Source organism: Manis pentadactyla, chromosome 4 (genome assembly GCF_030020395.1).
Source record: "Manis pentadactyla isolate mManPen7 chromosome 4, mManPen7.hap1, whole genome shotgun sequence".
Taxonomy (NCBI): Eukaryota; Metazoa; Chordata; class Mammalia; order Pholidota; family Manidae; genus Manis; species Manis pentadactyla.
This window is the reverse complement of record NC_080022.1, coordinates 109840610-109857368: the sequence shown is the minus strand read 5'-3', so window position 1 is coordinate 109857368 and position 16759 is coordinate 109840610. Positions and strand designations below refer to the sequence as shown.

Here is a 16759-nt window from a genome sequence, read left to right as displayed (position 1 = left end):
TCATTTGAATGGGAGGTAAGGGAACAGCCCATTCTACTCTTACTCCCTCACCCAATTTAGAATAGATTAAATGAGAAAATTACCCGACAATGTAGTATAATGAAAAGATAAAAATACTGGGAATCAGAAGACCTATGTATGAAACCCTCCACCCCGCTTTGCCATCTACTAGTTATTTAATTTGGGGCAGTTTAGCTGTCTGTGTCAGTTTCCTTATCTGTAAAATAATAAAATATAGTAATTGTGATTACTAAATAAGACAGTGCACTAAAGTACACTGCACGTGTCTAACACATAGTAGGCATATGCTCATTAAATGTCGGTTTCTTCCTTTGCTTTGGTTCCACCACCAACTGCATGTGACCTTGGAGAATCTCATAACTTCTCTGCGCCACTTCCTTCCTCATCTACATTTATAAAATGAAGTAGTCATGCAAATGATCTCTAAGAATCCTTTCACTCTGTCTACAATCTTCCCCAGCTTTGATCTAGACCTCCTCTTCCCCACCCCCAAGTCTCGCCCCAGGGATCTGGCCCGCTTTCTAGCACTCCCCATCACGGGACTCCCAAACACTCGTCCTAGCTAAGCTGCTTCTCCCTCACAGAGGGTAACGTTTTTTCTCTTCTCAATTGGTTGCTCAGAACCTCCGCCCTCCTCAATTTGTGTATGGCAGAGCTGGAGCTTGCCAGCTCCCGCCCCTTCTCTGGTGATTGGCATAAGTCCTACTTGTCCCCGCCCCCGCTTGACTGACAGCTGGGCTCCGGCAACGCCTTCTGTCCCTGAGAGCTAGCAGACGACGGTGGCTGGGACCGTTAGCAGGCTGGCAGGCATCGTGCTGCTACTTCACTGGCGGCCAGGATGGAGACCATGCGAGCGCAGCGGCTGCAGCCTGGAGTGGGCACCAGCGGGAGGGGCACTCTGCGAGCGCTTCGGCCCGGAGTTACTGGGGCCGCGGCTGCCACCGCCACACCCCCAGCGGGGCCCCCGCCGGCCCTGCCGCCACCCGCACCACCCCCGCCGCCCCTGCTCCTGTCAGGGGCCCCAGGGCTGCCGCTGCCCCCTGGCGCCACCGGCAGCCCCGCGGTGCTTCGGGAGGCCGTGGAGGCCGTAGTGAGGAGCTTCGCCAAGCACACGCAGGGCTATGGCCGAGGTGAGTCTGCGGGGTCTGGCCTCCTGCGGGACACGCTCTGTAAGGGAGCCTTCTCCCACAGTCCTCTGGATCTCTTTTCCTGGCGCAGAGCCCTCACATGCATTTCCTTTTGGGGAGTTTCGTTCTGGGCTACACACACATGAACAGATGCACACGCAGACACACGTTTAAGCCTTACCCCTCCCCTTACTGAGTTACTACTATATTCTTCAGGGACCTCTTTTTACAGAAAGAGCCTTCCTTTCTTCCCAACGTTTTCTCCTTCAGAAATGCAATTCCTCCTGTAGCTTAATGCCTAAACATCTCGCTGGCTTTGAGAGCCAGTCCCCATTGTGTGGGATCCTATCCTTTATCTCAGATCAAGACATTTCTCACTCATACCCTCTCAGTCATTCTAATGTGATCTCAGCAATTCCTGGGCTCCCCGGGTAATTTACTCCATCTCCTTAACCTTGGCTTTTTAGTTCTTTTCTTATCCTCACTTTGAAATTTCCAATGCAACTTCAGATTTGCTGGGGAATCAAGTAAGTGCCTTTACAAGTCACTTACAATAATAATTGTGCTTTTAAATCTGGACCCATACCATTGAGTCCATACCACTTTCCTGTTACTGGGTACCAAACTTTGGTGTCTTTTTTAGTATGGAGCCTCACAACTGTGGCCTGTCTATCTGGCTCTGTTTTCCTGGCCCTTGCCCAGGAACTGAGGATAAATCCCGGCCTTGGCTTTCTCATTGTAAATTCTGTGGAAATGAGCCAGGCAGAAACCCTATTTCCATTAGAAATCTTCATCTTAAAGACACCTAATTTCTAGGGTTTCTGAGGAGGGGTGTGTGGATTTTCTTTGGTTTTGTTTAACCAATGCAGAATTTCCTGAGTTTGAGTTTCAGATTTATAGTGCAACATGGAATATGTAGTGAGGGGTATAGGATACAGAATTTATGCCTGGAATTTCTGAGACATCACCTCTCTCTGCTTGGCTAGGTCCTGCCTGACCTGAAAGTGACTATCTTTAATTTTGTAGCTTAGCAGTAATACAGAGAAAGGTTGCAGGAGTTGCTCTATAGACAGTAATGACTTTTTCACCCCCCTTGAGAAAGTATAGTGAAGAGCAAACACAGGCTTTAGAGTCAGACAAGTCTGGATTAAATCCCAGATTAAATCTCTGTCACATGCCAGCTATGTCTCTATGGAAGTGACTTAACCTCACCAAGCTTCAGTTTTCTCAAAGGTTATGATGTGGATTAAAGAAGATATAACACCTGACACTTAATGAGTACTTTAAAAATGAGAAGTACTATCCCCAATTTATTTGCTTCACATTTCCTTGGAAAGAATATGTCTCATTTTTGTCCCACTCTTAAATCCTGACAATGTAGACCTAGAGATTACTATGAAAACAGATTTTTAGATTCATTTTGCTATAAGTGCCTAATGATACATTTACTATTAGTTTCCCTTTCAACATTTGGAACTCCTACCATGGGGCAGGCACACTGCCTGGTGTGGGGAAACAAGTTCATATGATTCTGAATTCATCATGAAGTAATATAGTTGCTTTTCTAGTTTAATTCCTAGATTTAACAGGGTTATATGCTGGAACTGACATCAGCTGTTGTCCTGCTGCTTCAGATCTCTTTGAGTTGACACCAAGGGAAGGTCTTTGTCCCTAGGTAAACATAGGAGTAGTCAGGAATAGTCACCCTAAACCCGAATCCTTCCTCTTGGAAACTTACAGGCACTTACTGAAATCATAGAGGTGTATACCCTTTTTTTTGTCCATGGTACCTGGAGAGCCTCTGGTTTGGTGTCTAAACTGAGTGTTCTGTAAAAACTTTTTCATTTCCTTAGAAAGGATGAGGGAACAAGGGGACTGTACTGACAAAGGGCAATCAGTCAGGCTTCAGACTGCATGAGTCTTTCCTCTAACCTCCCCACCTCCTACCACAGTCCTTCTCATTATTCTTCAGTTTCTCATTTCCAGTTTGGGTGTCCAGCCAGTACTTTTGGAGAGTTTGGCAGATAGTTCAGCTTCAGGCAGGCAGAATGTCTGCTGATTTGGCTTAGAAATCCTTCACCACATGGAATCATTTATTCTGCTTTGATTAACAAGCAAAGTTGCCATTGGCATATACCCACATGCCCTTGTGACTGATGGCATGGTGTTTGGGGGCTGGCACTATTCCCCTGATTATAATTTACTTTGATCTTTGTCTAGACCTTTCCCGATCTAGCAATGATTTACTGAATCATCTTCAATTCACATCCTTCTTCTTCCTGACTGCTCCAAATTCACCTTTTCCAGTCATGGTCTTTAGATTTTTCACTTTCTCGGCATTTATATAAGAAAATTCTTCTGTTCTTTCACCTGTTTGTCCTTTACCTTCTCCCAACCCCCTTAATCCTCATTCAAGATACACATAGCTCAGCATGCCATAGGATTTTATATAGTGCATAGGATTTGGAATTAGAGAACTTGGCTCTGTCAAATAGTGCCTGTGTGATTTTGGATAGATTGCTTAATTTCTCTAGGCCTCATCTGTCCCATTTATTCATTTAACAAATATTTATTGATCACCACATACAGTGGTGATTAAGACACTCAAGAGACTACCGTCATCGAGCTCATGGTCCACTTTACAGAGCATGTATGAGGATTTAATGGTACAATAAAGCAGGATAGTACAATAGAAATTCAGTTGGTTTTGGAGGCAAACAGTTTCTATATCCTGGTTCTGCACTGTGACCTGTTCCTTAATTTGTTCATTTTTTGTAAAGTGGGTATTATAATACTCATCTTGATGGTTTTGTGTGGATTAAATGAGATAATGAATGTAAAGCATGCAGCACATAGTACTCAATGAGTGGTTGCTATTACTATGCATTTGAAAATGATTTGAAAATTACATGTGATAGATATTGTTAGCATTACCATTTCTTTTGTCCCCTTTTTTCCATATGGCACATAATCTCCTTTTTTCTAATGCTTGACAGCTGGCAATCCCTAAACTGGCATGACTAACTAAATGACCAAGTCACTTTCTTTGCTCTGTAACTTCTGCATTGCCCTTTTAAAACTGATTTTTTAAAATTATTGCTCCCCCTTTATATCACAATATGGTTGCATGATTGGTGTAGCCTGGCTACAGCACTAGGTTGAACAAATAAATCTTGTATGGTATTTTTTGTTTATTTGTTCCTTTTCACCAGAACCACAGAAAGCTTCTTTGCCCATAAATGATTGTGGAGTTAAAGTGCTTGGTCTTAATATTTCCAATTTTTGGAATGTTGGATTTGACTCTACATTAATTTCCTATGGCTGCTTTAACAAATTACCACAAATTTGATGGCTTTAAACAAACAGAAATTTATTATGTCATAGTTCTGGAGGCCAGAAGTCCAAAATCAGTATCACTGGGCCCAAATCAAGGTATCAGCAGATCTGTGCTCCTTTAGGAGGGTTTAGGGGAGAATCTGTTCCCTTGCTCTTCCAGCTTCTGGTGACTTGCCAGCACCCCTTGACTTGTGGCTACATCACTCTAATCTCTACTTCCATTGTCACACTGCCTTCTCCTCTTCTATGTTTTATCAAATCTTCTTCCCTAAGGACACTTATGATTGCATTTATGGTCTACCCAATAATTCAAGATTATCTCCCCATCTCAAAATCCTTAACTTGACCACATCTGCAAAGTCTTTGCCACATAAGGTAATATTCACAAATTCCAAGTATTAGGACATTTTGGCAGGGACATTATTCAGCCTACCCTAGTCCTCTCCCAAAGTCACTGTCACTTTGCAATTCCTCCCTTCCAGAGAGTCTATGCACTGTGGGCTATTCACGGGTACCTTCTACAAATTGAAGTAGGAAATGTCAGATGAAATTGTTAACCAACTTCCTTACCTTCATAATAATGTGAATAAAGCTGGGCCAGCCTACTCTTGATTCTATCCGTTCAAGGAGAAGCTTCTCACTCCCCTCTCAATCACCTCATCTATTTATTACTTACTTATCCATGCTCTTCCACCACAAAATTACATTTATTTTTCTGATATAAAAATTTTACTCTAGTGTCGTGTGGTTTTAATGCTATACTCTGGTGGATATACAATGTACCTCTCATCCCACTTAGACATTCATCTAATATTTTATCTCCTAAGGGAAAAATCAAAATTATTCTTTTTTATCATTGTACAGGCACTTAAACAGTCCTCCCTATGTTGTTCTTGTCCCTTTCATCCCAGTATCCATCAGCAACTTCCAAAAAGCAGTTGTAGTTGTCAGATGTCTTAGTCATTGCTACCCTCCCACCTCATTGTTCTTTAATCGTCCTTATGTAAACTACTATATCCATAGTTCCCAATGAAAATCTGATAAACACACATATGCACATACACACATAACTTTGCTTAGAGTTTTAGGGAATTGTGAGCCCCCATGCAATTCCACCATGGACTGACCTTAGACCCTGGGTTATGATTACCAAATTGGAAAGAATACTGGCATCAGGATATCTACGTTCATGCCCCAGCTCTGCAATACCTGTGTGACCACAAGCAAGCCATTTACCCTTCCTTACCCTTAGTTGAACTAGGTGATTTCTAAAGTCCCTTTCAGCCCTAAAAATGAGTGTATGAGTATTTTCAAATGCAAATCACAATTAATTGCTTTTTTTCTGACCACTTTGCCCAATTTCCCATTATTAGAAAAAAGTTTGTGCTGCTTTTCAAATTCTGGCTGGCACATGGAGTGCAGAGCAGGTAGGATAACAGTTATTACTGGCTACTGGATTTTGAACACCTCGCTGTCAGGGGACATATGTTACTCATCTTTGCATCCCTAGCCTAGAATAGAGCTGTGAACCTGTTGGATGCTCAAATTTTTGCTTAATGTGTGTATGGCAGCCATGAAAACATGCTGTTCATATCTCCTGCTGCAAGGGCATAACTGACTGACAGCCTTAAATTGCTGTCCCTTCTGGGTCAATCAGCACATTTGCACTGAGGCCACATATCCAGCAGGCTTCTCTTAGCCAGTGACTAAGCATACAGGGTATTACTAACTCAGGCACATCTTGGTGAGGTGTGGGATTCCACTGTCCTGGCCAAACCTTTCTTGGAACTGCACTGCAGTCTGAGACTCTCATATCCTAACCTCCTTCTTTCCCTCTCTCCTTCCACAGGTGCCTGACTTTCAACATGGTCTCAAGGCTCTCCCTTCTCCCACTTCCTCCCCAATAAATCTCCGGCATTTCTATTACATCTTGGTGTCTTCTCCTTGGCAGACCTAAACTAAGACAATATAAAAGAATGTTTCCTTGTTGTAACTAAGAGTGGTCATGTTAGAAGATATTGGAGAATGTGTGTGATAATTTATTATTACGAGACTTTAGTAAAGCCTTCTGAAATGTTTGGAATCCTAAAATCAAAAGGATCCTTTCCAAAAGCAAACTGATCTCATCCCTCCTTCCATTTAAAGCCTTCCAATATCTTCCCATTGCTCTTAGGTTAAAGCCAATATTCTAATATGGCATACAAGGTCCTACTTGGTCTGGTCCCTGCTTCCTTTTTCAACCACATCTTGCATTACACATCCCCTCACTCTTTTCTAGCCATACTAGTCCCTTTATTCATCATATTTCCAGCTGCTACAGAGCCTTTGTACATGTTGTTTCTGCTGAGAGCACTATTCTCTTACTTTTTTGCCTAGTGAATTTAAACCCGTATCTGAGCTTAAGTATCACCTCATCAGGGTAGCTTTCTTTGACCTTCTTAACTAAGTCAGATGCTACTACATCTCCCATTATCTACCACTCCTTTATAGCATTTATCACAGCTGTAATTTATGTTTAAGATTATTTGGTTAATATCTTCCTCCCTCTTTAGATTGTAAGCTATATAAGGAACAGGAACAGTTTTGCTCACTATTGTGACCTAGCATCTAGCACACAGTCTAGCAGAGAGTAGGTACTCAATAATTATTGGTGGAATGATTGAGCCCAAGTGTTGCAGGATTAGAGGAACTGTTCTGCAATACAGAACATTCCTGGGGTTTGATTTTAGCCTACTTACAACTAACAAGTTAGCCGGTTACTATTTCATGGATGCTGGCAGAAGTCAAGAGACTTCTGGGTTAGAGACAAAGGACTTTATTACTCAAGGCACAGCAAGTAGCATAAGCATCATGTTTGTTTGCATCAGTTCCCCTTGCCTTCTAAGTCCAAGGTGGAGGCTCAGGGAGCTGATTGCAGAGCAATAGGTTGCATTAGAGGAGAGGAGCACTGAGCTTGGGAAACTTGCCATTTTATAGTAAACAGTAAGCAAGCTTGTTCTTTGTCCCAGAGGGAAACATTACCTCATCCAGCAACGTTTCTTGCTGCAAACACAATCCTGAGAAATGGCCCAAGAACAGAGCAGTCAAGACCTTGAAATCTTGGATACTCAGCCAGACAGAAAGGAGCACAAAAGACCTGTAAAGGAGTGTTTTCCAGTATATAGTTCCTCCAAAAATCATTTTTGCCTAGTGAAAGCCTCAGAAGAGAAGTTTATTCCCTCTCTCTCTCACTTTCTCTCTCTCTCTCTCTCTCTCTCTCTCTCACACACACACACACACACACACACACACATACAGTACACACATACTATTCCAGAATGGGAAAGGAATTGCCATGAGTTTACTCAACAGAATAATAGGCTTGAGAATGGCTAATAGGGCCTTATTTCATTGAGTGGCAGTATTGCATAATGGTTAAGAACAGTGACTGGAACCAAGACTTCTTAGGTTTGAATTCAGCTACTTTCTAATTGCTAAATCCTTGGTTAAGTTATTTAACTTCTCTATGCCTCATTTCCCTCATCTGTAAAATGGGGGTAATAAAAGTACCTGCCTCATGTGGTTGTGATTAAATGGGTAAAGCACTTAGAGAAATACATGACATACAGTAAGTGTTCAGTAAGTATTAGTATTTATTATTGCCATGGTTATTATTCTTCTAGGCCAGCTGAACAATTGTGGGATAATCTACTTGTATTCATCAGGCAGTAATGATGAATAATGATCTGCTGACCTTGGAAACTCTGCCTCCAATATTTAAGTTATTGATTGTCCTTTGTTGTCTAGGACTAATCAAAACGTGAACTGGAGAGATGGGGACGGAGGGCAGGCATATTCTATGCAAATGAGCTTAATCACAATCTAAGTTTATTAACTGAAGTGCTTTTAAATAGTGATAGGTAGGGAGCTAAAGAGGGTACACTGTTAATATAGGTATGGGTTACAGATGCTGTATTGCAGCACAGAATGACTGGGAGGTGTTTTCATTGCTGAACTTAACTACTCTTTTTGTAGTGAATGTGGTGGAAGCACTTCAGGAATTCTGGCAGATGAAGCAGTCCCGTGGGGCTGACTTGAAGAATGGGGCTCTAGTGGTTTATGAAATGGTTCCCTCCAACAGCCCTCCCTATGTCTGCTATGTCACCCTGCCTGGAGGAAGTTGCTTTGGAAGTTTCCAGGTAAGACTTACAAGGGGGCAGTTGCAAAGATAAATGCTTAGCTGCTAGTAATCACTTTGACCATTAAAACTCTGTCTGAAATCATGTATTTGTGGACCCAAACCAATTCTAAGTAAATCATTCTGGCAGGCCTCTATCTGAGGTTCATTTGACCACAAAAGAACCTCAACAGCATGCTTTTCTCTCAGCGTGCAAAAACACAAATCCACCTTAAATTTGAGTAGTTATGCATTTGCTCTTACACAGTTTATCTATCAGCACCTAAACCATGTTCTGATCTGGCTTTCCAACTTCCTGCCGTCACTTTTTGAGGACACAGAATAATATTCTCTGCCCCCAGTACTTTTTCACAGGCAATTACTAAAGAAAGCAATGTTTGAGTAATCTAAAAGATCAAAGTGGAGGACTATGGACGGTGGAAATAGTAGTCATCTAAGAGTTAGGAGATCCAAATTCTTATTCCCCTGACTGCCAGTAGGGCAAGTCAAGTAACTTCTCTGGGCCTTAGTTTCTCCATCTGTAACATAAAGGAGCAAGGTCATTTCTAAAGTCTTTCTAGTACTAACATTCTACAATTACATGAAAGACCTGTAATATATGATGATGAAAAGAATGGTTGCTATTATAAGGGAATGAGAAATTTGACTAGAATGAATATTATCATCAAAGATAGATTTTTACATTGTAGATAGAAAGGTAGCCTTCTGAAATGTCAACTTAAGAGTCTGAGTAGGAATTTAGAGAAGATAATAGACAATTTTCTCTGTTTTCCATATGGTTTGTATAATCCTTAGACAGTTGTAAGCCCTGCTGTGTGCTCCATAGCACCCTGAAATTCCCCTATCATATCACTGATCACAACATATTGTAAATTACTATTTATCTCATCTAGTGGATTATGCTCCATGGAGGCAGAGGTAGCATCTTTCTTCTTTCTTGTTTGGTTTGAAATTCCTATCACCAAGCTCAGCACCCAGCACCGAGTAAGCGCTTAATAAAATCTGTTACATGAATGAGTGCCATTGCAGTTCAGTTCCTGCTTCCAACGGAAACAATCCTAAAGAAGCTTCTTTTCAAATCAGGTAATGAAAGTTTTTCCCTCAGAACTGCAGCCATTTCAGAGAAATAAATATATGCTCACGATGAGTAATGTTTAGACTTTCTCTTCTAGAGGTTAAGATTTTTCCTTCCATCTCCCACTGCACCGTTACTGAATAAGAATTTGATAATTTTATGGTGATGTTCATAACTGGACAATTAAAGTAATTTGATTTTAGTTATTCTCTGAAAGAGTAGATATATCTGTCTCAGCTTCTTTTAGCTTATACCTTTCTTCTCTTTTAAATTTTATTTATTTATTTACTTACTTATTTTGGTATCATTAATATACACGAGCAACATTGTGGTTACTAGATTCCCACATCCCATTACAGTCACTGTCCATCAGCATAGTAAGATGCTATAGAATCACTACTTGTCTTCTCTGTGCTATACTGCCTTCCCTGTGCCCCACCCCCCTACATTATGTGTGCTAATCGTGAGGCCCCTTTTTCCTTTATCCCTCCCTTCCCACCCATCCTCCCCAGTCCCTTTCCCTTTGGTAACTGTTAGTCCATTCTTGGGTTCTATGAGTCTGCTGCTGTTTCATTCCTTCAGTTTTTTTCTTTGTTCATATACCCAACAGATGAGTGAAATCATTTGATACTTGTTTTTTTCTGCCTGGCTTATTTCACTGAGCATAATACCCTCTAGCTCCATCCATGTTGTTGCAAACAGTAGGATTTGTTTTCTTCTTATGGCTGAATAATATTCCATTGTGTATATGTACCACATCTTCTTTATCCATTCATCTAATGATGGACACTAAGGTTGCTTCCATTTCTTGGCTATTTGTAAATAGTGCTGTGATAAACATAGGGGTACATATGTCATTTTCAAACTGGCTTCTGCATTCTTAGGGTAAATTCCTAGAAGTGAAATTCCTGGGTCAAATGGTATTTCTATTTTGAGCTTTTTAAATTTTTTATGTTGGTATCATTAATCTACAATTACATGAAGAACATTCTATTTTGATCTTTTTGAGGAACCTCCATATTGCTTTCCACAATAGTTGAACTAATTTACATTCCCACCAGCAGTGTAGGAGGGTTCCCCTTTCTCAACAACCTTGCCAATATTTGTTGTTGTTTGTCTTTTGGATGGTGGCAATCATTACTGATGTGAGGTGATATCTCATTGTGGTTTTCATTTGCATTTCTCTGATGACTAGCAATGTGGAGCATCTTTTCATGTGTCTGTTGGCCATCTGAATTTCTTCTTTGGAGAACTGTCTGTTCAGCTCCTCTGCCCATTTTTTAATTGGATTATTTGCTTTTTGTTTGTTGAGGTGCCTGAGCTCTTTATATATTTTGGATGTCAACCCTTTATCAGATCTTTCATTTATGAATATATTCTCCCATACTGTAGGATACCTTTTTGTTCTACTGATGGTGTCCTTTGCTGTACAGAAGCCTTTCAGCTTAATATAGTCCCACTTGTTCATTTTTGCTTTTGATTCCCTTGCCTGGGGAGTTATGTTCATGAAGAAGTCACTCATGTTTATGTCCAAGAGATTTTTGCCTATGTTTTTTTCTAAGAGTTTTATGGTTTCTTGACTTACATTCAGGTCTTTGACCCATTTCAAATTTTTGTGTATGGGGTTAGACAATGATCCAGTTTCATTCTCTTACATGTAGCTGTCCAGTTTTGCCAACACCAACTGTTGAAAAGGCTGTCATTTCCCCATTGTATGTCCATGGTTCCTTTATCATATATTAATTGACCATATATGTTTGGGTTAATGTCTGGAGTCTCTATTCTGTTCCACTCGTCGGTCGGTCTATTCTTGTGCCAGTACCAAATTGTCTTGATTAGTGTGGCTTTGTAGTGGAGCTTGAAGTTAGGCAGCAAGATTTCCCCCCACACTTTATTCTTCTTTGTCAGGATTGCTTTGGCTATTTGGGGTCTTTGGTGGTTCCATATGAATTTTTGAACTATTTGTTCCAGTTCGTTGAAGAGTGCTCTTGGTAGTTTGATAGGGATTGCATTGAATCTGTATATTGCTTTGGGCAGGATGGCCATTTTGATGATATTAATTCTTCCTAGCCAAGAGCATGGGATGAGTTTCCATTTGTTAGTGTCCTCTTTAATTTCTCTTAAGAGTGTCTTGTAGTTTTCAGGGTATAGGTCTTTCACTTCCTTGGTTTTTTATTCTTTTTATTCTTTTTGATGCGATTGTGAATGGAATTGTTTTCCTGATTTCTCTTTCTGTTAGTTCATTGTTAGTGTATAGAAAAGCCACAGATTTCTGTGTGTTAATTTTGTATCCTGCAACTTTGCTGAATTCATATATTTCTTCTAGTAGTTTTGGAGTGGAGCCTTTAGGGTTTTTTACGAACAATATCATGTCATCAGCAAATAGTGACAGTTTGACTTCTTCTTTACCAATCTGGATGCCTTGTATTTCTTTGTTTTGTCTGATTGCTGTGGCTAGGACCTCCAGAACTATGTTGAATAACAGTGGGGAGAGTGGGCTTCCTTGTCTTGTTCCCAATCTTAGAGGAAAGGCTTTCATCTTCTTGCTGTTAAGTATGATGTTGGCTGTGGGTTTGTGATATATGGCCTTTATTATGTTGAGGTACTTGCCCTCTATACCAATTTTGTTGAGAGTTTTCATCATGAATGGATGTTGAAATTTGTCAAATGCTTTTTCAGCATCTATGGAGATGATCATGTGGTTTTTGTCCTTCTTTTTGTTGATGTGGTGGATGATGTTGATGGATTTTTTAATGTTGTAGCATCCTTGCATCCCTGAGATGAATCCCACCTGACCATGGTGTATGATCTTCTTGATGTATTTTTGAATTCGGGTTGCTAATATTTTGTTGAGTATTTTTGCATCTATGTTCATCAGGGATATTGGTCTGGTATTTTCTTTTTTGGTGGGGTCTTTTCCTGATTTTGGTATTAGACTGATGCTGGATTCAGAGAATGACTTTGGAAGTATTCCCTCCTCTTCTATTTTTTGGAAAACTTTAAGGAGAATGGGTATTATGTCTTCTCTATTTGTCTGATAAAATTCAGCAGTATATCCTTCTGGCCCAGGGGTTTTGTTCTTGGGTAGTTTTTTGATTACCGATTCAATTTCGTTGCTGGTCATTGGTCTGTTTAGATTTTCTGTTTCTTCCTTGGTCAGTCTTGGAAGGTTGTATTTTTCTAGGAAGTTGTCCATTTCTTCTAGGTTCTCCAGTTTGTTTGCATATAGATTATCATAGTATTCTCTAATAATTCCTTGTATTTCTGTGGGGTCCATCATGATTTTTCCTTTCTCATTTCTGATCCTGTTTATGTGTGTAGATTCTCTTTTTCTCTTAATAAGTCTGGCAAGGGGCTTATCTATTTGGTTTATTTTCTCAAGGAACCAGCTCTTGGTTTCATTGATTTTTTCTATTGTTTTATTCTTTTCAATTTTATTTATTTCTTCTCTGATTTTTTTTATGTCCCTCCTTCTGTTGACTTTGGGACTCATTTGTTATTCTTTTTCCGATCTCAATAATTGTAACTTTAGACTGTTCATTTAGAGTTGTTCTTCCTTCTTTAAATACACCTGGATTGCTATATACTTTCCTCTTAGAACTGCCTTCACTGCATCCCACTGAAGTTGGGGGTTTGTGCCATTGTTGTCATTGTCTGCATATATGCTCGATCTCTATTTTAATTTGTTCATTGTTCCATTGATTATTTAGGCGCATGTTGTTAAGCCTCCATGTGTTTGTGAGCCTTTTCATTTTCTTTGTACAATTTATTTCTAGTTTTATACCTTTGTGGTCTGAGAAGTTGGTTGGTAGAATTTCAATCTTTTTGAATTTACTATGGCTCTTTTTGTGGCCTAGTATGTGGTCTATTCCGGAAAATGTTCCATGTGCACTTGAGAAGAATGTGTATCCTGCTGCTTTTGGATGTAGAATTCTGTAGATGTCTATTAGGTCCATCTGTTCTAGTGTGTTGTTCAGTGCCTCTGTGTCCTTACTTATTTTCTGTCTGGTGGATCTGTCCTTTGAAGTGAGTGGTGTGTTGAAGTCTCCTAGAATGAATGCATTGCATTCTATTTCCTCCTTTAATTCTGTTAATATTTGTTTCACATATGTTGGTGCTCCTGTATTGGGTGCATATATATTTATAATGGTTATATCCTCTTGTTGGACTGAGCCCTTTATTATTACGTAATGTTCTTCTTTATCTCTTGTTACTTTCTTTGTTTTGAAGTCTATTTTGTCTGATACAAGTACTGCAACACCTGCTTTTTTCTCCCTATTGTTTGCATGAAATATATTTTTCCATCCCTTGACTGTTAGTCTGTGTGTGTCTTAAGGTTTGAGGTGAGTCTCTTGTAAGCAGCATATAGATGAGTCTTGCTTTTTTATCCATTCTATTACTCTTTGTCTTTTGATTGGTGCATTCAGTCCATTTACATTTAGGGTGATTATTGGAAGATATGTACTGATTGCCATTGCAGGCTTTAGATTCGTGGTTACCAAAGGTTCAAGGGTAGCTTCTTTACTATCTAACCATCTAACTTATCTTTCTTACTAAGCTATTATAAACATACTCTGATGATTCTTTATTTCTCTCCCTTCTTATTCCTCCTCCTCCATTCTTTATATGTTAGGTGTTTTATTCTGTACCCTTTTGTGTTTCCTTTGACTGCTTTTGTGGGTAGTTGATTTTATTTTTTGCCTTTATTTAGTATTTGGTTGGTCTGTTTTCTTTTGTGTGATTTTATTTTCTCTGTTGACATCTATTTAGCCTTAGGAGTGCTTCCATCTAGAGCAGTCCCTTTAAAATACCCCATAGAGGTGGTTTATGGGGGGCAAATTCCCTCAACTTTTGCTTGTCTGAGAATTGTTTAATCCCTCCTTCATATTTAAATGATAATCGTGCTGGATATAGTATTCTTGGTTCAAGGCCCTTCTGTTTCATTGCATTAAATATATCATGCCATTCTCTTCTGGCCTGTAAGGTTTCTGTTGAGAAGTCTGATGATAGCCTGATGGGTTTTCCTTTGTAGGTGACCTTTTTTCTCTCTCTGGCTGCTTTTAATATTCTGTCCTTATCTCTGATCTTTGCCATTTTAATTATTATGTCTTGGTGTTGTCTTCCTTTGGTCCCTTGTGTTGGGAGTTCTTTGGGCTTCCATGGTCTGAGAGACTATTTCCTCCCCCAGTTTGGGGGAGTTTTCAGCAATTATTTCTTCAAAGACACTTTCTATCCCTTTTCCTCTCTCTTCTTCTTCTGGTACCCCTATAATGCAAATATTGTTGCATTTGGTTTGGTCATACAGTTCTCTTAATATTCCTTCATTCCTGGAGATCCTTTTATCTCTCTCTGCCTCAGCTTCTCTGTATTCCTGTTCTCTTATTTCTGTTCCATTAACGGCCTCTTGCATGTCATCCAGTCTGCTCTTAAGTCCTTCCATAGATTGTTTTATTTCTGTATTCTCCCTCTCAACTTGATCCTTTAGCTCTTGCATATTTCTCTGCAGGTCTGCCAGCATGGTTATGACCTTTATTTTGAATTCTTTTTCAGGAATATTGGTTAAATATATCTCTCTTGGTCCTCTATCAGGGGTTGTCTGGGTGATTCTGGACTGCATCAAATACTTCTGCCTTTTCATGGCGATAGGGATAGTCGTAGGCAGGTAGCACGTGTGTCAGCTGGGAGAACAAAGTCCCTTCCTGCTTGCTGGTCACCTTGCCCTTCTCTGCTGCCTGTGCTGGTTACCCGCACACTGGGAGCAGGCTTTGGGTTAATTTTCTGAGACATGGCAGGCGGGGCAGCCCAGAGCCCTGCAGGGAGAAGCAGATGTGCCGGGTGTGTTCTCCTGTGAGAATGGCACCCCTTCATGCCTTTGCCTGCCCAGGGTAGCTGTTTGCTGCTGGTGGCCCTGGGTCTGGCCCGGGTGGCTCTGCACTGGGAGGAGGCTCTCGGCAGCTTCCGTGGGTGTGGTTGCTCCCAGGCTGCTCTGCCGGGGCCGTGCTATGGGAGGGGGAATGAACGGCAGGCTGCTTATCTCCATGAGGGGCTTCAGAGCTGCATTGCCACCCAGGGGGTTAGGGTGCCTGAAGTTCCCCAGGGTTCCCAGCTGCTGGGCTGAGTGTACCCAGATGATTCCGTCCAACTGTGAAGCCCCTGTCCCTTTAAGACTTTCAAAAAGCACTCGCTTTTCTTTTGTCCTGTGGGAGCTAGCTGTGGAGACTCGCTCGCAGATTTTACTTTTCCGTTTCCCTAATATCCAGCACACCATGCAATGTGTGTCCATGCTCCCAGTGCAGATTACTAGGGCTGGGTATTTAGCAGTCCTGGGCTCCCACTCCCTCTCTGCTACAACTCCTCTCCTCCCGCCGGTGGGCTGGGGTTGGGGGAGCACTTGGGTCCTGTCAGGCCGTGGCTTATATCTTACCCCCTTCCTGAGGTGCTGAGTTCTCGCGGGTGTAGTGTAGCCTGGCTGTTGTACCGTATCCTCTGGTCTCTCTGTTAGGCGTAGTTTTATTTGTTGTATTTTCAAAAATATATGTGATTTTGGGAGGAGATTTCCACTGCCCTACTGATGCCACCATCTTCTACTGAATTCTACTCTGTGTCTTTTGATTGGTGCATTCAGTCCATTTACATTTAGGGTAATTATCGATAGTTATATACTTATTGCCATTGCAGGCTTTGGATTTGTGCTTACCAAAAGTTCAAGGGCAGCTTCTTTTCTATGTAACCGTCTACCTTAACTCACTTATTGCACTATTATAAACACAGTCTGATGATTATCTCTCTCCCTTATTTTTCTTCCTCCTCCACTCTTCATATGTTAGGTGTTTTATTCTGTACTCTTTGTATTTCCCTTGACTGATTTTGTGGATAGCTGATTTTATTTTGCCTTTAGTTAGTATTTGGTTAGTCTAATGTCTTTGCTGTGGTTTTATTTTCTCTGGTGACAGCTATTTAGCGTTAGGCATATTTCTATCTAGAGCAGTCCCTTTAAGTAGAGATGTTTTGTGGGAGGTAAAT

The 16759-nt window shown here is 40.8% G+C and overlaps 1 protein-coding gene across 1 annotated transcript in view; it reads left to right on the top strand.

Moving 5' to 3' along the window:
• The first annotated feature begins 765 nt into the window (after positions 1–765).
• Positions 766–16759, top strand: part of LIX1L (limb and CNS expressed 1 like) — a 28537-nt gene continuing 12543 nt past the window's right edge. Inside the window, exons 1-2 of the mRNA XM_036924374.2 lie at positions 766–1151; positions 8499–8662. Coding sequence (XP_036780269.1) covers positions 860–1151; positions 8499–8662 — 456 coding nt within the window. The 5' untranslated portion in view covers positions 766–859. The remainder of the gene's footprint in view (positions 1152–8498; positions 8663–16759) is intronic.